At 32.3% G+C, this 22,500-nt stretch overlaps 2 protein-coding genes and 1 non-coding gene across 3 annotated transcripts in view; all 3 read right to left on the bottom strand.

The window, feature by feature from the left end:
* LOC125029601 (proteoglycan 4-like) overlaps positions 1–4,965 on the bottom strand; it is a 12,586-nt gene extending 7,621 nt beyond the window's left edge. Inside the window, exons 1-4 of the mRNA XM_047619579.1 lie at positions 4,914–4,965; positions 2,585–2,691; positions 1,350–1,413; positions 982–1,109 (exon numbers count right to left, since the gene is read on the bottom strand). Of these exons, the coding sequence (XP_047475535.1) occupies positions 982–1,109; positions 1,350–1,413; positions 2,585–2,688 (296 nt within the window). The 5' untranslated portion in view covers positions 2,689–2,691; positions 4,914–4,965. The remainder of the gene's footprint in view (positions 1–981; positions 1,110–1,349; positions 1,414–2,584; positions 2,692–4,913) is intronic.
* Positions 4,966–7,226: 2,261 nt separating this feature from the next.
* On the bottom strand, positions 7,227–7,345 carry LOC125030189. Its single transcript, XR_007115376.1, has one exon. It is a non-coding gene; the product is annotated as a 5S ribosomal RNA (ribosomal RNA).
* Positions 7,346–17,986: 10,641 nt separating this feature from the next.
* LOC125029996 lies at positions 17,987–19,577 on the bottom strand. The gene is made up of 2 exons (XM_047620205.1): positions 19,335–19,577; positions 17,987–19,157 (listed from the first exon to the last, which is right to left on the bottom strand). Exons 1-2 carry the CDS (start codon positions 19,469–19,471, stop codon positions 18,266–18,268), a joined length of 1,029 nt encoding a protein of 342 aa, XP_047476161.1. The 5' UTR covers positions 19,472–19,577; the 3' UTR covers positions 17,987–18,265.
* Between the last annotated feature and the right edge of the window lie 2,923 nt (positions 19,578–22,500).

Here is a 22,500-nt window from a genome sequence, read left to right as displayed (position 1 = left end):
GAGAGAGAGAGAGAGAGAGAGAGAGAGAGAGAGAGAGAGAGAGAGAGAGAGAGAGAAAGAGAGAGAGAGAGAGAGAGAGAGAGAGAGAGAGAGAGAGAGAGAGAGAGAGTGAGAGAGTGAGAGAGTGAGAGAGTGAGAGAGAGAGAGAGAGAGAGAGAGAGAGAGAGAGAGAGAGAGAGAGAGAGAGAGAGAGAGAGAGAGAGAGAGAGAAAGAGTGGAAGAGAGACTGATTTGTGAAAAAAGCAACAAGATTTCATCATCATTATATATTACTGAAATTAGAACTTCTGCAAGTGATCCTGAATCAAAACAACTGGTAACAGGTGCTATAGGGCCCGAGGATAGCAATAATAACTCCCAAAACATTTGTATTGCGGAACCAATCTCAGAATTACATTTCAGTTGATACATCTTTCAATTAACCCAATGCCGCCAGGGAAAATGAATAAAAATGGGGAAAATTCTGTGCTCGATTTTTTAATTTTTTTTGTGAAATGTCCCTGCACATAGATGGCTCTGCTTGTGCTTAGCCACAAAGGAGTTAATCAATAGACCTTGTGAGCTTACCTGATTAGAATTAGTGGGAAAAATGTATTTTTTACTAGTGTTATGAATGTTGATGGTGTTATTTTTATTATAAACATTAAAATTACTATAATGTTATAAAAATTAGTAACAGCAAAATAATATAAGAGAAAAATATTTTCGTAAATCAAAGAAAAGGGTAAATGGGCGAGACAGGCATTACTCGTACTTGGCTCATTGGTAACTTAGTACAATTGTAGCCATCTATGTGTAAAAACAATCAAACAAGTAACTCACAGTGGGCATGGCACATATGTCATGGCATTGGGTTAAACAAAAGAATTGAATTTTGAACACTTTAGAGGATCACTCTGATTTTACAGGTACTATCACTAAAGAACTGACCATAGACAGATAAAAATAATACATGGGTTAAAAAAAAAAAAAAAAACTTACGTTAAGAGATATTTCTCAATCTTGTCAATGTCAGTAGCTTGCTGAACAACAAGTTCTTGCATGGACTGAAGGTAGCTGGAAAAGTTCTCGATGGAAACCAGCTTGTGTTGGATATCTTCTGTCAATTTCTGTTTTAGAGAAGAGACCTATCAGATATTCGAACAGGCAGTTTATGTATATACTTGATTTGGAAAGCAGTGGCATATTCCAGAGGAAATATAAAAGGAAATGACATAAATAAACTAAACCATATTTCACTGAACAAATTAAAACACATTTCATTGAACAAATAAAAACATATTTCATTGTATTTACCAGTACCTTGTTTCTTGTTCCTAATACCCAAAGGAAGAATAATGAGCACTCACCTTGAGATCTTTAACGTCGTTTTTCAGGCACCTAAGTCCTCTGTCATAATTGTGGGGCTTTTGGCTGTTGGGGAAAAAATCAATCAATCTGTTAAAAAAGAAAGTAGAAGAAGAAGAAGCAAAAAAAGGAGATAAATGGATGGTATGAAGAGAGGTGAAAAGAGAAAGAGATGATAGTAACAAAGATTGAGAAGGCTAAGAATTACACCAAGTTTAAATTTTGATATCATGAAAATGACTAAAAAGAGGACTAGACATCACAAAATTAATTCTACATCTTTTTGCTCAAAGTAAAAATAGTAATAGAAAAAATATTTACTTTACTGTATATTAATTAACCTTTTTTTCTCAGTTACCCATAATATTCTCAGTAAAAAAAAAAAAAAAATGCTCTATACATTATTTACTACAAACTTTTACATATTTCTTATTTACCTTTTGAGGTCATATAAACATTGATTGTGGTGTGAATTTTCATTGAGACAAAAAAAAAAAAAAGAAAAAAGAAAAAAAGAAAAGAAAAGAAAAGAAAAGAAAAGAAAAAAAATTCCTACACTCAATATATCAATTTTATCACCAAAACACTTACGTAAAACAGCCTTTACAAATCAAAGCATTACAAAATGGTAAAAGCCTTTGCACATCAACAAGAAAATCATATTCCAGTTAATGAATAATCCACAATCTTCATATCCTGCTCAAAAGGATCTGCTTAACCAAATCATTTCACTAATCTGAATCAACTAATCATATAATTAGTCAAAACAATTAGCTACTTACCTTGTTTATTACTATAATTTAAAAACAACTAAAATAACAGTATCAGGGTACATACATAGGCAATTTAGTCTTAATTACAATAATCTTCCTGATCCACTTACAGAATACAACACATTCCAAATTCTAGAACGATTTAGTTACCAAATCACCCTCGTCTTCCCCACTATTATCAACTTACCTACTTAATTGCTAACTCATCCTCTAAGTTTCATTTCTTATTAGATAATTCCACTTACTTATTTATTAACTCACCTTTCCTGTAACAGACACATTACCTCATTCACTCCCCTTTCCTATCCTCACCAATTCCAACTTCATCAATAACTCATTCACTCCCTATCCTCACCTACTCAGTCATTAACAAACCTTCACTGTCTTCAATAACCATTCACCAATTCATTCCCTCACCTTCCTTGAACACACGAACTCAATCCCTTATTCTATGCCTCACTCACTCATGTGTGACAAGTTCCTCCTTCAGTTCCATCACTTGGGAGTCCACATAACGGCAGAAGGTGCCCAGCCGCGAGAAAAAGGGGAGAGTCTGACTTTCTGTCATGTTCTGTGGGGATAAAACAAAAGAAAACAAAAACTTGTATTATTACCATCATCATTACCATTTTTTACTATGAAAAGTTACCATAATTATTATTATCATTACTATTGTTGATATCATTGCTATTATTACTTTTATCATAACGACTGCTATCAGTATGGACATTTTCATCAGTATTAGTAATAGTAGTAGAACAAATATAAATATGTTTATGCTTTCTATAAACAGCCGTAAATTATAAGTCCCTAAACTGATCCAGTACTATGCACCATCAGTATTATATATGTTTAAAAATAAAATTAACAAAAAAACATTTGTGCGTTAGAAAATTTACGGATAGTAGCCCTGGCAGCAGGGGACACTGTGGTGTAAACAATAATAATAAAAAAACTCAAGAATATTATCATATAAATACTCATGCTGTTTCGGTATAGTCTTATGGTACATGGTAATTTTTGCCTAAAATGGACAGAGTGACCATAAATATGACATGTTTCATCTATGGTATTTCTCTTACAAGTTAATAAGAAAGTTGTACAACATGTAATATTTTGGTCCACATTTCCTTGATAGGGAAAAATGGCAATCAGGTAGAGGTCCAGGGATAAGATAAGAAAATACATCGATCAGACGGGAGCCTGCGGGAGAAGCCAGCAATGTTTGTAGATCCCCAGGAGTGGCTGGAATAATAGGGACTTTGTGTCTTCTATATGCATCATAAAAGTTAATCCCATAATAAAAGTTTAGTCCTAACCTCTAGTGCACACGCACAATGCCAGCATCCAGGATCAACTTTTAATACACCTCTCAACCAGCATTACTTTTAAGATCAAATCTTAATCCTGCATATGCACAAAATGAGCTAATTAATCTCACCAATCATGTACTGATATGTAATGCCATCAATTCCAGACAAAACATGTGGTCGAGTTGCAATTAACTTTTTCATGTCAAAGTTGTATGTGTAAATTCATGAATGTGTAATCTAATAAGTTGTGGGAGATTCAAACTACAGATATAACCCTCAAAAGAGAGAGGTAAAATGAAAAGAAAATCCAAGATAGAATTCCTGAGTTTACAAATATGGAACAGCTACCATTACTTCCAGGTTGACAAAACATTCCCATCTTATTAATAAAAAAAAAAAAATAATTTTAATAACTTTATGATTAGGTATGAAATCCAAAGCACAGACTTTCTGATTCTTTAAACTGTAGTGAACTACAAATCCCATGGAAATTTATTATCAAGATCCTTACTGGCTACATCCTGAAAAATCTACCCTGCCCATGACCCTCAATCACACACGAGGAAAACCTGTCGGAGAAAATTTATAAAATTCAAAGGATATCTGAAAAAATCTATATACATATATCTTATTTGTATTTACACCCATATAATATCTTCATGATGTAGTGCGACTGTATTTATATAATTTTTTGTTTGTAGCAAGTCTTGTTATGAACATTACCGCGTAATATGGATGACTGCCAATTGATATTACACAAATACCAACTCTTTCATGTAATTAAACTGATTTGTGTATCTAGCAGGTGTCTTTTGAACCTTTGGTGCAAAAACTGTGGATTTGGATTAAACTTTAATAAACTTTATTGACACATATAGAACACACCTTAAGTAGCAGAAGGGTGAGTTCACCTTGTGGACAATTATCAATACTTCCATTTATATAATTGAAATGGAGAATAAAGAGATTTAAATTTAAAACAATGTTAATAAAAGAAACAAGGAAAAGTAACTGCAAGGTTGGATAGTTGTGAAACCAAACAAAATGCAGTCGATTGATACTCTTTGTATATTGTTGACATGCTGCTTTTCTATTGATTGTGCAATTTTCTGACTAATTACTAATATCAAGACTTGAACAAATCTAAATTGAGGATAATGTATACGTTGCCGTTTTGCTTTCAAATCACTATTTTTCTATAATAAGCAACAAGGAACACATTTTCTCCTAGTCTGCTCAAAAAATTCATAGAATGAAAGGTAAAGCGAAATAAAACAAAATTAATAATATGCCTCTAAAATAGCATGCAAAGAATTCCCCCCACAACTAAATCCTTCTTTTACGCTTTCATTCACGACAAAAAATCCAAAATAACCACCTCACTTCACACCCCAATTGTTCACTAATCCAAAGACACAACTTCCACACCGAAATTTAATCTAAAAACAATCCAACGAGAAAATACTCCAAAAGGTCTCACGAGAATCGCGTTTCTTCTTCATTCAAATCTGAGGTAAACAATGCAACGGTGCCACATCTCCCGGAAAGCAACGCAGTGGTGCCGGTTTTCCACGCTCTTTGTTACAATAATTTCTTTAATCATCATTATGTCACATTTGGATCATGTCGGGGATATTTCTCTGATATATATATATATATATATTGAAATCAAGGTGTAGTAAAAATGACACTAAAAATAATATGTTCGAAAACAATGACAATGGAATGATGATCCGATCATACGAATGAGAACGAGAGCATTATCAGTATAATGATGATAACTGTAATAATTTATAATGATAACAATAATAATAGTAATAATAACAACAACACCAGCAATGGTAAACATGATGATGATGGTTACAAAACAAGCGATAATAATAATAATAATAATAATAATAATAATAATAATAATAATAATAATAATAATAATAATGATAATAATAATAAAGTACTTTGAAGCTTTGGCTCGGCACCAGGCAGTTCTGAAAAAAAAGGAAAAGATAACATCATGTTTATTGATTTAGTTTCCCGGTCAGCGCTAATTATATTTATCTTTCTTGTGGTTCGCTTCTGTGACTGATTGGAAGTAAGAGGAATTTGCACTCAAAGGAAAGGACAACATGAAAATGTTAAAGGTACACAGATATTGATGTACAGGTGTTTAATGCTAGCAATACTTATTCGCACCGTTGTTTGTGCGATTTGTGCAGGTCAGAAGCGACAAGATGAAAGGGGGGTGGGGGGGGGGGGAGGCGATGATCTTAGTTGGCAGGTGATGGATAGTCATTATTGCACCTGCTATTAATATTATCACTATTCTAAGCAACAAAAAAGAAACGTTAATGGGCTGTCCAGGTGCGTGTCTCTGTCTTTTCCTCTCTCAGTATATATATATATATATATATATATATATATATATATATATATGTGCGTGGGTGTGTAAATATATACATATATATATATATATATATATATATATATATGGCCGCACACACACACAATATATATAGATATCTATATATATATTCACACATATTTATATTTATGTATATATATATATATATATATATATATATATATATATGCATTTATATGTATGTATACACACACACACACACACACACACACACACACACACACACACATGTATATGTATATATATATATATATATATATATATATATATATGTATATATACACGAAATGTATGATGCTTATTTCTTATCAAATCTAATAGAATCACTATGATATTTTTGTCTTTCCAGGATCTTCATTACATTTCGTATACTCTAATTATTGTAATAAATATCCTAATAAAAATGTCAATGAAAATACAAAGCAAGTAAGAAAATGACAACAGCATCTGGTGTTCTCAGGCGGTCACCCATCCAGGTACTGACCAGGGGCGTGTCCCCTCCGAGGTCTGCCTTGCTATTTTATACCAATATAGGTCCAGTTACAGTTTAAAAATGCTCTTAGAAGAGCTAATTTCTCTACATTTTTGCTTAATTTCGCTTGTCGGAGGAGAAGCGATGATTCCAACGTGATACAGCCATTGGCATATTTTTTTTTAGATATTAACCAATTTTCTGTCAGTGCTCACGCATTTTCATACAATTCAAACACTGAAATTTGCTCCACAGTATATGCATCAATCACACTTGTTGCAATAAATACAATTCCAACTCAGTGGTAACCACTTGCATGCACCTGCAGTAGGCTTTTTCCCAATTTTCGTGCAGTGTAACTCTGTAAAGAATGCCTAAGAAATTGAGTGATGAAAAGACATTGTATATGGCTTTATATCTTTGTCACTTGCACATTCCCGTCACTGAAACTAAAAAGAAGTAAAGGTTATAGCTAATTATAAACAGAAATGATGCCAAGAAGATTATTACTGCATATTGAAAATTTAATGGTTTAAAATGGCTTGCTGGTGTTGTGTTTGCTATTTTTAATATCATTATTATTTGTTGTTGCTGTATTTGTATTGTTATAGTTATCATTAATATTTATGTCATTATCTTCATTTTCTATCATTATTATTATTAGTATATTATAATTATTTTTGATGTCAACATCATAAAAGGAAGTCAATCAAATATTTGAAAGCAAAAACGGCTTTAGTTTAGTTACCACTAAATTTGATCTTCGTTTTTTGTATAACCTTCTCGCCTTTTCCGATGGAAAGTTTACTATTGATTAATATATAGTTTCCGCTGACTTCCTTATGCAAATATAAGAAAAGTTGTTGTAAACTGTAAATCAGTGCGCAACATATACAATAAAATGCCAACAGCATCTGGTGTTCCCAGGCGGTCACCCATCCAAGTACTGACCAGACCCAATGCTGCTTAACTTCGCTGATCGGACGAGAAGCGGTGCTTTCAACGTGGTATGATCGTTGGCTTCAACAATTGTTACTAAAAGTGTATTTATATCAGTGCCAATCTGCCATTTGCAAATTTCCCCCTTTTTATTTTTCTATGGCTGCAAATTTCTCATACCGTCATTCAGTTACATATGAAATGTCCTTATGTAGACAGCTATCTAGATACAGTGTTTTCCCCTTTATCTTTGTCTCTAGTTTTGACTGCAGATTACTCTCAATTTCCATCCACTTACTCCTACAGCCATCAGTCAAAGCGCAACTTTTTTTTTCTTCTGGTAAACTCCTGTTGACCAGTTTCAACTCAGTTTTGAAGTTTTGAAAATATTGCTTGTAGAAACATGGTTCAAAGTGACTATGGTTCGTGTAAGATTTAAATGACGGGATGGCAAGCTAGAGGATTTTGCAGACAAAGGAAAATATAAAAGGATAACCGGTGTGTCAATAAACATTGCCGTAAACATGTAAACTGTTTTCGACAACGATCATACCACGTTAAAAGCACCGCTTCTCGTTCGATCAGCGATCACATTGGGTCTGGTCAGGTCCTGGATGGGTGACCGCCTTGGAACACCAGATGCTGTTGGTCTTTTATTATAAATACTAAGTATGATATGTATTTATTTGCAGTTTACAGCAGCTTTTCTTGTTTATTCAAAGACACAAATGGGAATTAAGCCTTAGTCAGTAGCAAACCAATGTAAAAGTAAAGATGCCATAGAAAAGAGATGATGATGGTGATAGTGATAATAAGAATGATATTCATAATGATATGATAAACAGTAGTAGTAGTAGAAATGTAATCATTCTAATTATAATGTTATGTTATTATCATTATCATTACTATTGCCATCAGCATTACTATTCTTATTATTTTTCTTATCACTATCGTTATTATAATGATTATTATCATTATCATCATTTTTCCATCATTATCATTATCATTATCGTCGTTACTATTGTCATTAACATTTTCATGATTAACATTTTGTTATTCCTTTTTCATTTTTATTATCATTACCATTTTTATTGTATCATTATTAAATTATCAATATCACTATAATATATTTTGTTATTATTTGTTATTATTATCATTATTCACATTATTATTATTATTTAATTATGACAGTACTGCTATTATTATTATTGTTGTCACTATTACTATTATCATCATCATCATCATTATCATCTTCTTATTAATACTATTATCATTATTATAATCATTACTATTTTTATTGTATTATCAATTTTTGTTATCATTATCACTACCATTATCATTACCATTACTGTGCTACAATCATCATCATTAACATCGGTATTAGTACTAAATGAATAAAGTAAGATATTAACTCATTACTCATTATAAAGTAAAAGTCTCAAGTCGTCTACAGTATCTGGCTCGTAAATGTACAAATCAGCATTATATTGATTCGTTAATTAAACTCGTGCTCTGCAGTGTGTGATTGACTAAGATGAACGTTCGACTTGTAGTAAAAAAAAATATCTCAGTCAGATGACGTTTAACGTACGATTTATAACTCGAAAATTAACACCTTGACCGCAAGGTGTGCAGCATAAAATTCTGATTTCTATAAATCGTCCTTAATTGGTCTTTGTTTGAGGCGGTATTCCGAAAAAGACGAAACTCTGGACTTTTTAAATATCTTTACGGACTTTTAACTCTACGGAAGTTACACATCATACTTCGTGCTGGTGGCTTTCAGATTACCTAACAAGAGATATAAAGAACTATGTGAATATTTCATTTCATCTGATGCATTCGAAGATATACTCGTACTATATCCTTAATATACTATGTAAAATTACCGTGAACAAATAACAGTGTCATGTAAACACAGTGGCAAAGGCAAATCAACGCAATGTTACAGTCACAGACTACTGTACTGTGTCAGATATATGTAAAACTGTAATCATGATTGCCCACGCCTGAGCAACAGGGTGGAAAATAAACTTACATAACTTTTAACTGGGGTTACCGAAGCGACAGACGATGAGGCAATATTACGTCATTTATTTTTTCATTATTATTATTATTGTCATTATTATTATTATTGTCATTATTATTATTATTGTCATTATTATTATTATTGTCATTATTATTATTATTGTCATTATTATTATTATTGTCATTATTATTATTATTGTCATTATTATTATTATTGTCATTATTATTATTATTGTCATTATTATTATTATTGTCATTATTATTATTATTGTCATTATTATTATTATTGTCATTATTATTATTATTGTCATTATTATTATTATTGTCATTATTATTATTATTGTCATTATTATTATTATTGTCATTATTATTATTATTGTCATTATTATTATTATTGTCATTATTATTATTATTGTCATTATTATTATTATTGTCATTATTATTATTATTGTCATTATTATTATTATTGTCATTATTATTATTATTGTCATTATTATTATTATTGTCATTATTATTATTATTGTCATTATTATTATTATTGTCATTATTATTATTATTGTCATTATTATTATTATTGTCATTATTATTATTATTGTCATTATTATTATTATTGTCATTATTATTATTATTGTCATTATTATTATTATTGTCATTATTATTATTATTGTCATTATTATTATTATTGTCATTATTATTATTATTGTCATTATTATTATTATTGTCATTATTATTATTATTGTCATTATTATTATTATTGTCATTATTATTATTATTGTCATTATTATTATTATTGTCATTATTATTATTATTGTCATTATTATTATTATTGTCATTATTATTATTATTGTCATTATTATTATTATTGTCATTATTATTATTATTGTCATTATTATTATTATTGTCATTATTATTATTATTGTCATTATTATTATTATTGTCATTATTATTATTATTGTCATTATTATTATTATTGTCATTATTATTATTATTGTCATTATTATTATTATTGTCATTATTATTATTATTGTCATTATTATTATTATTGTCATTATTATTATTATTGTCATTATTATTATTATTGTCATTATTATTATTATTGTCATTATTATTATTATTGTCATTATTATTATTATTGTCATTATTATTATTATTGTCATTATTATTATTATTGTCATTATTATTATTATTGTCATTATTATTATTATTGTCATTATTATTATTATTGTCATTATTATTATTATTGTCATTATTATTATTATTGTCATTATTATTATTATTGTCATTATTATTATTATTGTCATTATTATTATTATTGTCATTATTATTATTATTGTCATTATTATTATTATTGTCATTATTATTATTATTGTCATTATTATTATTATTGTCATTATTATTATTATTGTCATTATTATTATTATTGTCATTATTATTATTATTGTCATTATTATTATTATTGTCATTATTATTATTATTGTCATTATTATTATTATTGTCATTATTATTATTATTGTCATTATTATTATTATTGTCATTATTATTATTATTGTCATTATTATTATTATTGTCATTATTATTATTATTGTCATTATTATTATTATTGTCATTATTATTATTATTGTCATTATTATTATTATTGTCATTATTATTATTATTGTCATTATTATTATTATTGTCATTATTATTATTATTGTCATTATTATTATTATTGTCATTATTATTATTATTGTCATTATTATTATTATTGTCATTATTATTATTATTGTCATTATTATTATTATTGTCATTATTATTATTATTGTCATTATTATTATTATTGTCATTATTATTATTATTGTCATTATTATTATTATTGTCATTATTATTATTATTGTCATTATTATTATTATTGTCATTATTATTATTATTGTCATTATTATTATTATTGTCATTATTATTATTATTGTCATTATTATTATTATTGTCATTATTATTATTATTGTCATTATTATTATTATTGTCATTATTATTATTATTGTCATTATTATTATTATTGTCATTATTATTATTATTGTCATTATTATTATTATTGTCATTATTATTATTATTGTCATTATTATTATTATTGTCATTATTATTATTATTGTCATTATTATTATTATTGTCATTATTATTATTATTGTCATTATTATTATTATTGTCATTATTATTATTATTGTCATTATTATTATTATTGTCATTATTATTATTATTGTCATTATTATTATTATTGTCATTATTATTATTATTGTCATTATTATTATTATTGTCATTATTATTATTATTGTCATTATTATTATTATTGTCATTATTATTATTATTGTCATTATTATTATTATTGTCATTATTATTATTATTGTCATTATTATTATTATTGTCATTATTATTATTATTGTCATTATTATTATTATTGTCATTATTATTATTATTGTCATTATTATTATTATTGTCATTATTATTATTATTGTCATTATTATTATTATTGTCATTATTATTATTATTGTCATTATTATTATTATTGTCATTATTATTATTATTGTCATTATTATTATTATTGTCATTATTATTATTATTGTCATTATTATTATTATTGTCATTATTATTATTATTGTCATTATTATTATTATTGTCATTATTATTATTATTGTCATTATTATTATTATTGTCATTATTATTATTATTGTCATTATTATTATTATTGTCATTATTATTATTATTGTCATTATTATTATTATTGTCATTATTATTATTATTGTCATTATTATTATTATTGTCATTATTATTATTATTGTCATTATTATTATTATTGTCATTATTATTATTATTGTCATTATTATTATTATTGTCATTATTATTATTATTGTCATTATTATTATTATTGTCATTATTATTATTATTGTCATTATTATTATTATTGTCATTATTATTATTATTGTCATTATTATTATTATTCTCAGTTATATTTCATAACACATTTTAATAACTACAAGAAAGACCAACACGGAAGTGAATTCCTTTAGGTTTATTTCTCTCCACAGCTTTGAACACATCTCTCAGTATACTTCTATATGACAAACTTGCAGCCTCGCCCCGTCCTGCATCTTCTGCACCGAGAGGAACCTGGACGTCACAGGGGCGGGAGACTCCAACACAATCACTTGTCCAAACTCATTTGCAGGTCCGGTAAAGTTTCCGAAGAATTGGTATGAGCTGAAGTCTCCTGCGGTGGGTACGGCTGCCATGCCCACTCTCACCTCCACGTCAGCGATGGTGTTCACCATGCTTATTGCGCCCAGTGCCTGTGCGAAGAGCTTAACATAGCGGAAAGTTACTGTGGTGCCGAAGTCCAGTGCAAACCAGGGGCGATTTAGATTGATGTCCGTATTGTAACATTTGTTATTATCATCTTGGTGGAAGATTCCATCTAAAAGATTTTCCTTAACTCTCAAGGGAGATTTAGGGTGAACTGGACTTCCCTCGATGGACGCCCCGACAACCAAGTCCTTGAGGCGTCGTGTGTAGCAAGCAATTGCATCAGCCAAGTCGGCCTCTACATAAGCTGACGCCACCACCATGTCTGAGACGAGGCACTCCTCGGACGAGGCTCCTTGGCACCACATTTGGCATTGAGGGTCAACAGTGCACGCGGCAGCACAGCGGACTAAATCAGAGAGTCCTGAAGGAAGCTGGGCGAGTTCTGTGTTCTGTGACCTCATCATCGTCGTTCTCGAGACCTCCACTCTACGAAAGAGGTTGGCGGTGACAGCGGCCAGGGACGGAGGCCAAGGATGCATCGCCACCGCCGCCAGCACAGACACCAGTACCGCCTTCATTACTGGGCTTCTGAGCAGGAGATCCGGCCGTGATTAAAGGAACTCGCACAGGCTGGAGGGGGAGGCAGAGCGGCGGCCACTCAGCTGGTCGAGAGGACGTCTGGTGTGCAGTCTGCGGATAAAATCCCAGAGATTTCACAAGAGTTTCTTAGATTTTGCAAGTAGAAGTGAACAGAATAATAACACTTTCATGATTCTTGGCAACAAAACAATCAAGAAAAACAATACCAATCATATACCAGTGCCTCCACACTAATTTTATTACCAAAGCTTACCATGTGACCACATAATGTTGTACCATGCATGTTACTGCCATACCATACAATGCACCCAGAGTAATTAACTGCCTTATAGTAGATCATACTTTTTATTATTCTGTATTATTCAAGAACATTGTCATATACAGATACATGAAGTAAAGGACGTAATAAAAAAAATAGGCACTAGAGTTAAAAAAAGAAAGAAAACAAATCTGGATGGCATAAAAATAGAATCCCTTTTGCATTAATGTAATATATTTCCGGTAGTGAAAAGACCATGTCTCAAGGAAAAGCGTGAAAAGCAAACATAGCACCAACGCCAGGAAAGTTCCTTAAAAATGGAAACACTATATGAAAGGTTTTGCACTTTCTTTTATAAATTCTCTCTCTTTATCTCTCTCTCTATGTTTTTTTTTCTCTCTCTCTTTATCTCTCGTAATTTCAAACACTTACGATCCTACAAGAAGTCACAAGAGAACCTGCGCTGCGTCTCTATCCTCTGGCAGCTCGTTTGGGCTAAACTGCAGTAGAGAGAGCTAGCTCCTTCCTTCGCTGCTCTTAAATATTTCTTGAACTATTTCCTGGACAGAAAAAAATATAATTCATACGAAGGGAACATATATTCTGGAACGAGTTCTCGAAAATACTCATATTTCATTGCTGTGGAATGCAAAAAGTGGCTTTGATCTTGTCTTCAAGACTATACTGTCTTCAAACTATGGAAACAAAGAAAAAGAGAGAGAGAAAAAGACAGATCACTTCGGACCCTGAACTATTCCGATTCGCCTCGTCTGTCTTGGGAAAATGTTTGATTAGAAATAAAAAAAAATGTTATGCGTTGTTTTAAAATACAAAGCATGTGTGATCAACATTTTTTCATTACCTTTTTATCCGTTTATTTATTTTTTTTTTTTATTGCAAAAGAGTCTAGTGTGAGTCGCCATTTTTTTTACTGAAACTGGAAGCGGGGATCTTCCGTGACTTCTTCTCATATACCAATTGCATACTTATTAGATTTGTTTTCTTCTATCCGCACTGCCCCGTGACAGCAGAGAGTCTATAAATTAAACAAACAAATCCCTTAACGTCAAGAACAATATATGTACTTTATTTTAAATGACTATCCCCGTGATTTAGTCAGTTCATAAAATCACTGTGTACATACATGTATATATATATATATATATATATATATATATATATATATATATACATACACACACATGCGCGTGTGTATACAAATATATGAAAATATATTCATATGTGCGCGCGCGCGCGCGCGTGTGTGTATGCCTATATATATAGATATGTATATAATTTCCTTATATATATTTTTACACACACGCAAACACACATACATATATGTGTGTAAGTTTGTGTGTCTGTGTATTTACATTCAAATGAATCTCACAAGGACGGCTGGCGATCCATCACGACCAAAGATGTCCTGGTAATGAGCTCTTAATTATCTTAATTATTACACAAGTGCATTTTAGAGGAATTCCTCCTGGAAATCGGCTGTTCGGAGGAGAGAATCAGCGTTAAATCAAAGTGAAATCGACAAGTTAAAGGACGGTGGTAGAAACATTACCTTCATAATTTCAGGAAATCAATAACGATTAGAATTACCTTTATATTTTATCTGTTCTCCATCTTATCGGGGAAAGGATAACTCCAGTCATCGGAAGAAAACTACAGCTGGACTCTATAGACAGATACATTGGTATATTCGTTGTATCAAATAGTTCTACCTTCGTTTTGCTGTACATACGTGTAGTAAGATTTCAAGAGGCTTGAGTGTGGGAACCCCTCGTTTTGCTGACCTTCTTCGCATAAATAATGCATACAACCAATTTAATGCATATTTCACCTCGCAGTTTCCCTGATTTACTTCATACCCTCCCCTTCTGCCGGGCCCAAAATTGTGTAGTATAGGTTTCACGCACAAAAAAAAAAAAAAAAAAAAAAAACTTCTTTAATATCGAATACTAGAGCACGGGATCCGTCGTTGTGATCTACGAATACGCTCAAGTTTTCGAAACATTTACAGGAAGAAAAAAGTCGCATAGGTTTCCGAGAAAGAGGGAGCATTAGAAAAAGAGTGCAAGGAAATAAAAAGATTACGTAGTCCTCAAAGTAGTAGTAATAGTGATTTTGATTATAATGGTAGTAATATTGCTACCGATGATGATATCAATTATAATAATTCTAAAAACATATCAATGAAAATAATGATTATAATGATGATGATCATCATCATCATCATCATTATGAAGGGGACAATCATAATGATGCTCAAGATTAAGATTATGATGCTCATGATTATCATTATGATGATGCTCAAGATTAAGATTATGATGATGATGAACATGATCATGAATGATGATACTGATGATGATCAAAATGATCATGATGATCATGATGATCATGATGATCATGATGATCAAGATGATCATGATGATCAAGATGATCATGATAATCATGATGATCATGATGATCATGATGATCAAGATGATCATGGTGATCAAGATGATCATGGTGATCAAGATGATCATGGTGATCAAGATGATCATGGTGATCAAGATGATCATGGTGATCAAGATGATCATGGTGATCAAGATGATCATGGTGATCAAGATGATCATGGTGATCAAGATGATCATGGTGATCAAGATGATCATGGTGATCAAGATGATCATGGTGATCAAGATGATCATGGTGATCAAGATGATCATGGTGATCAAGATGATCATGGTGATCAAGATGATCATGGTGATCAAGATGATCATGGTGATCAAGATGATCATGGTGATCAAGATGATCATGGTGATCAAGATGATCATGGTGATCAAGATGATCATGGTGATCAAGATGATCATGGTGATCAAGATGATCATGGTGATCAAGATGATCATGGTGACCAAGATGATCATGGTGATCAAGATGATCATGATGATCAAGATGACCATGGTGATCAAGATGACCATGGTGATCAAGATGACCATGGTGATCAAGATGACCATGGTGATCAAGATGATCATGGTGATCAAGATGATCATGGTGATCAAGATGATCATGGTGACCAAGATGATCATGATGATCAAGATGATCATGATGATCAAGATGATCATGATAATCATGATGATCATGATGATCAAGATGATCATGATGATCAAGATGATCATGATAATCATGATGATCATCATGGTCAAGATGATCATGATGATCATGATGATCATGATGATCAAGATGATCATGATGATCATGATGATCAAGATGATCATGATGATCATGATGATCAAGATGATCATGATGATCAAGATGACCATGGTGATCAAGATGATCATGGTGATCAAGATGATCATGATGATCAAGATGATCATGATGATCAAGATGATCATGATGATCAAGATGATCATGATGATCAAGATGATCAAGATGATCATGATGATCATGATCAAGATGATCATGATGATCATGATGATCATGATGATCATGATGATCAAGATGATCATGATGATCAAGATGATCATGATGATCATGATGATCAAGATGATCATGATGATCATGATGATCAAGATGATCATGATGATCATGATGATCAAGATGATCATGATGATCATGATGATCAAGATGATCATGATGATCAAGATGATCATGATGATCAAGATGATCATGATGATCAAGATGATCATGATGATCAAGATGATCATGATAATCATGATGATCATCATGGTCAAGATGATCATGATGATCATGATGATTATCATGATAATGTATAACCAGAAGTATTGGTCCTTTGAGAAATAAAGTAATAACATGGTGTAGAGGATTGAAAAATTATCGGCCATTTATTACAAGTGTTTTTTCTCACTTGATACAAATAAAACAAGAAACTATGCGAATCGAAGGCCAGGAATGAGTTCCCATTTTCTGAAACTAGACGCACTAAAGAAGACGTCATTTGAAATGTTTTGCAGTGATATTACTGCAGCTCAACTAAATGATATCATCTGAATCTTGATAAATGTGACCAAAACAGTGTTCTAAGTTTTAGTCATATCTCCTGCGACCATACTATAAATGAAAAAATAATGTTAATTTGTGCGTCCGAGAAATTAAAACGTTATATGAAATAGAGGGAAAAATCTATCAAACGATTTTCAAATGAAAAAATGAAGTCTGAAGTAAACAGGTCATAACTTAAAAGCTTCAAAATATTTAAAAGTAAAAATGGTTTGACAAATGAGCATGCACCAGCTGGGTACGATTTGCTAGAGTTTTTTTTCTTTCTTTCTTTCTTTATTTCTTCGTTATGGTGTTACACTCCATCGTTCTGGCTAATGAATGAAGATATTTATTGTCGACTGAAGTTCCCAGTTTGCATAGTAATCAGTTTGAAGCAGACCATAATTGTTTGTGAGCGCATGAGAAAGAGAAAAATATCGGGTCACCTTATCATATTCTTGGTCAGATATTCGAGGGAAATCATTTATTAATTAGAACAAAAGGCTAATTGCTCATACAATTGGATAAGAACACAGTCATCGTCTTGAATATAATTTATTCGGCAAGAGAGTTGTAGATTAATGTCTTTAATTTTCCTTAATTTCTGTCAAAATGCATCACATGAACCGCCCATTTGGGTTATCAGTAATATTCTTATAGAACAAAAACGTAAGCAGGAAATAGATCTATGCCTATCCCTGCCCACCACCACCAAAAAGAAAAAAAATATATAATATGTATATGATCTATCATTCTCAATTATACTTCATAAAATATTTTGATAACTACAAAAAAGACCAACACGGAAGTGAATTCCTTTAGGTTTATTTTTCTCCACAGCTTTGAACACATCTCTCAATATACTTCTATATGACAAACTTGCAGCCTCTCCCCGTCCTGCATCTTCTGCACCGAGAGGAACCTGGACGTCACAGAGGCGGGAGACTCCAACACAATCACTTGTCCAAACTCAACAGCAGGTCCGGTAAAGTTTCCGAAGAATTGGTATGAGCTGAAGTCTCCTGGGGTAGTCACGGCTGCCATGCCCACTCTCACCTCCACGTCAGCGATGGTGTTCACCATGCTTAGTGCGCCTAGTGCCTGTGCGAAGAGCTTAACAAAGCGGAAAGTTACTGTGGTGCCGAAGTCCAGTGCAAACCAGGGGCGATTTAGATTGTTATCCGTTCTGTAACATTTGTTATTTTCATCCTGGTAGAAGATTCCATCAATAAGATTTTCCTTAACTCTCAGGGGAAATTTAGGGTGAACTGGACTTCCCTCGATGGACGCCCCGACAACCAAGTCCTTGAGGCGTCGTGTGTAGCAAGCAATTGCATCAGCCAAGTCGGCCTCTACATAAGCTGACGCCACCACCATGTCTGAGACGAGGCACTCCTCGGACGAGGCTCCTTGGCACCACATTTGGCATTGAGGGTCAACAGTGCACGCGGCAGCACAGCGGATTAAATCGGAGAGTCCTGAAGGAAGCTGGGCGAGTTCTGTGTTCTGTGACCTCATCAGCGTCGTTCTCGAGACCTCCACTCTACGAAAGAGGTTGGCGGTGACAGCGGCCAGGGACGGAGGCCAAGGCTGCATCGCCACCGCCGCCAGCACAGACACCAGTACCACCTTCATTACTGGGCTTCTGAGCAGGAGATCCGGCCGTGAATGAAAGACCTCGCACAGGTTGGAGGGGGAGGCAGAGCGGCGGCCACTCAGCTGGTCGAGAGGACGTCTGGTGTGCAGTCTGCGGATAAATTTTACAAGAATTTCTTAGATTTTTAAAAATATGCATACTCATATCTTATTAGTCTTATGTAGAAGTGAACAAAAGAATAACACATTATGATTCTTGGCAACAAAACAACTAAGAAAAATAATACCAATATCTCTCTCTCTCTCGCTCGTAATTCCAAACACTTACGATACTACAAGACGCCGCAAGACGTCTCCATCCACTGGCAGCTCGATGGTGTCTGTGGACGGGTAGTCATTTGGGCTAAACTGCAGTAGAGAGAGCTGGCCCCTTCTTTCGCTGTTTTTAAATATATGTCGACCCATTTCCTGGACAGAAAAAAAACAAAATATTTCAGTTTAGGGAACATATCCTTTGGAATGAGTTTTCGTTAATACTCATATTTCATTCCCGTGGAATACAAAATGTGGCTTTGATGTATTTATCCCCGAGGTTTAGTCAATTCATAAAATCACTGTATGTGTATGTGTATATATATATGTGTGTGTATGTACATATATATATACACACACATGTACAAAGCATGTGTGTATATAGATACATGCATATATATCTACACACAGACAAATATATATGTATGTATAGATGAATATATATATATATATATATATATATATATAAACAGCATACACACACACACACACACACACACACACGATATATATATATATATATATATATATATATATATGTATAATACATATATAAATAATATTTATTATATACATATATGTGTGTATGTGTGTGTCTATGTGTGTCTATGTGTGCAAGTGTGTGTGTGTATGTGTATGGGTGTGTGTGTGTGTGTGTGTGTGTGTGTGTGTGTATGTGTGTGTGTGTGTGCGTGCAAGTGTGTGTATATATAATTTCCTCATATATACATGTATGTGGGCATGTGTGTACACGTGTGTGCGTATGTGTGTGTGTATTTGTGTGCATGTGTGTGTGTGCGTGCGTGTGTGTGTGTATATATACATATATATGCATATAAATATACATTTTTATATATACACGAATATATATATATATATATATTTATACATATACACACATACTCATACACATACACAGACACACACACACACACACACACACATATATATACACACATTTTTTTTTATATATTAGTGTGTGTGTGTGTATTTACATTCAAATGAATCTCACAAGGAAGTCTGAAACCTGTGATACCAGAGAAGCTAATAAGATTAAAATATAAACAAGACCCGAATGATTTACCGATATTCATTATGTTTAATTTTGCCCATAAAAATGCGAAATGGTGACGTACAGCGACTTGCCTTCGGATTCCACAGCTGACGTGACGGCTGGCGATCCATCACGACCAAAGATGTCCTGGTAATGAGCTCTTAAATATCTTAATTATTGCACGTAAATACATTTTAGAGGACGTGAAAATCAGCGTCGAGTAAAAGGGAAATCGACGAAAGGGAAGGTGGTAGAAACATTTTTACGAGTCATTACCTTAATATCAGGAATTTAATAACGGCGTAAATTATCTTTATCTTATCGGGAATTATAACGAAATTTAGAGCAATTATAAATACCTTGAGCATTTCTCGAATTCAATAACGACTGAATTTACTTTAATCATTCCTCGAAAACGGCTCGAATTACCCTATTAGTTTCTCGAAATTAATATTTTAAGAATTGTATGAATAAACAAATAGATAAACATATATGTAAATGAATGGGCAAATGAGTAAATTAATAAACAAACGAATGAGTAAATAAATAGAGATAAATAAATAGAGACAGTAAATTGATCATGCTCAGGATCATGATGAAGGTGCCGATCACCAATGATGATGACGATGATTAAGATGATAATCAAGATGATGATGATCAAGATAATGATCATGACGATGACAATGATGTTCATGATGATCATTATTTTGATGATCACGATGATGAAGATGATGATGTACGCAAGACAACCTGCATTTCATTCAGTAATTGTAGGAGAGTGAGGGAGTTCGGGGCTGAAGTGGAAATTAAATTGACGATTCCCCACGCCCCTCTATTCATTAAAAGGGGAAGTAACCCCTGGACATTAACCAGTCTATATAGGTCTATATTCATATATACAATATATACAGTGTAACCTTCTGTGCGTGAAAAGAGAAGTATACGTTTAAAACAATATATTTATTTTGCAGTTAGAGTGTGGTCATAAATGGTGTACTTCCAACTTTTCTTATCTTCAACAATGTTTACACGAACTACCCAATGTGAGCGTCGGATATCACCAATCACAACACCGAATTTCTAATGCCCCGTTTCCTTGCGGCAGTGTTTACACAAGCTAGCCAATGAGAGAGTCGGACGCCACGAGTCAACCAATCACAACGCAGGGCTGCTCTTTCAACTCCTTGTCGCAGTAATGTTTTCAGTTGTAATTGATGTGGAAAAGAGTGAGGAGGTGAACGGTGAATTACCGTATAATTATTATTATTATTGTCGTGAAAAATGACAAAATTTAGCATGGGTGAGTGAAATACAATAAATGAAAATTAGATTGTGTGCTTCTCAGCCAAGAATATATACTGAAAAGAGTGTAGTTGGTTTCTGAATAGTTGATTTGTTTTGAAATCACGAGAGAAAATTTGTGGTACGTGTACGTCTTTCATTTGTTATGTAAAGAAATAGTGGAACGAGGAGCAAGTGTAATTGAAATAGAGTGGTCGATCTAATGTGCATGAAAGCTTAGGGAAGGAAATAAGCCACCGACATCTATTATAAAAAGGAATTAAGGCAAAGCGTTCTGGGAAGAAGACAGCAGAAAAGGTAAGTCCCAGATTACACGTAATTCTACTAGTAGTTTGATTCTTACTGTACAGTCAGTGTTGAGGGTTTCTAAACATTTTATTATTGTGCGTGGATGGATGAATTAAAGCCACAGTCGATAACAATGCATTTACTTGGCAATGACCGTAGGCGGAAAGTCATCGTTACCTTGAATGTTTGCTGTTTCACGTCAGATAATAATAGTTCGTAATGAATTGCTCGTTTGCCATTAAAACGGAATTACTCAACTGCTGAGTGCGAGACCTTACCCATGCGTAGTCTATTGGGGTTACATAATTTAATAAGCGGATTGGCTTGTTCCTTAATTTGCAAAACGTCAGGGAGATCGGCGAACCCTTTCTTGCCGGGAAATGCACGAAGAAGCTTTGGTGTCTTTTCCACACTGCTGGATTTAGCCCTGCGAGTGATATTTTCTGCACTCTATTTCCTATGTAAACGAAGTAGCAAATCGGCTAGTGACCGTAGTTAGTAGCTTTGTTTACAAAGAAGTGGGGACACACCACTGGTT

The sequence above is a fragment of the Penaeus chinensis genome, chromosome 10 (genome assembly GCF_019202785.1).
Source record: "Penaeus chinensis breed Huanghai No. 1 chromosome 10, ASM1920278v2, whole genome shotgun sequence".
NCBI classification, from domain to species: Eukaryota; Metazoa; Arthropoda; class Malacostraca; order Decapoda; family Penaeidae; genus Penaeus; species Penaeus chinensis.
This window is presented reverse-complemented; position numbering and strand designations above follow the sequence as displayed.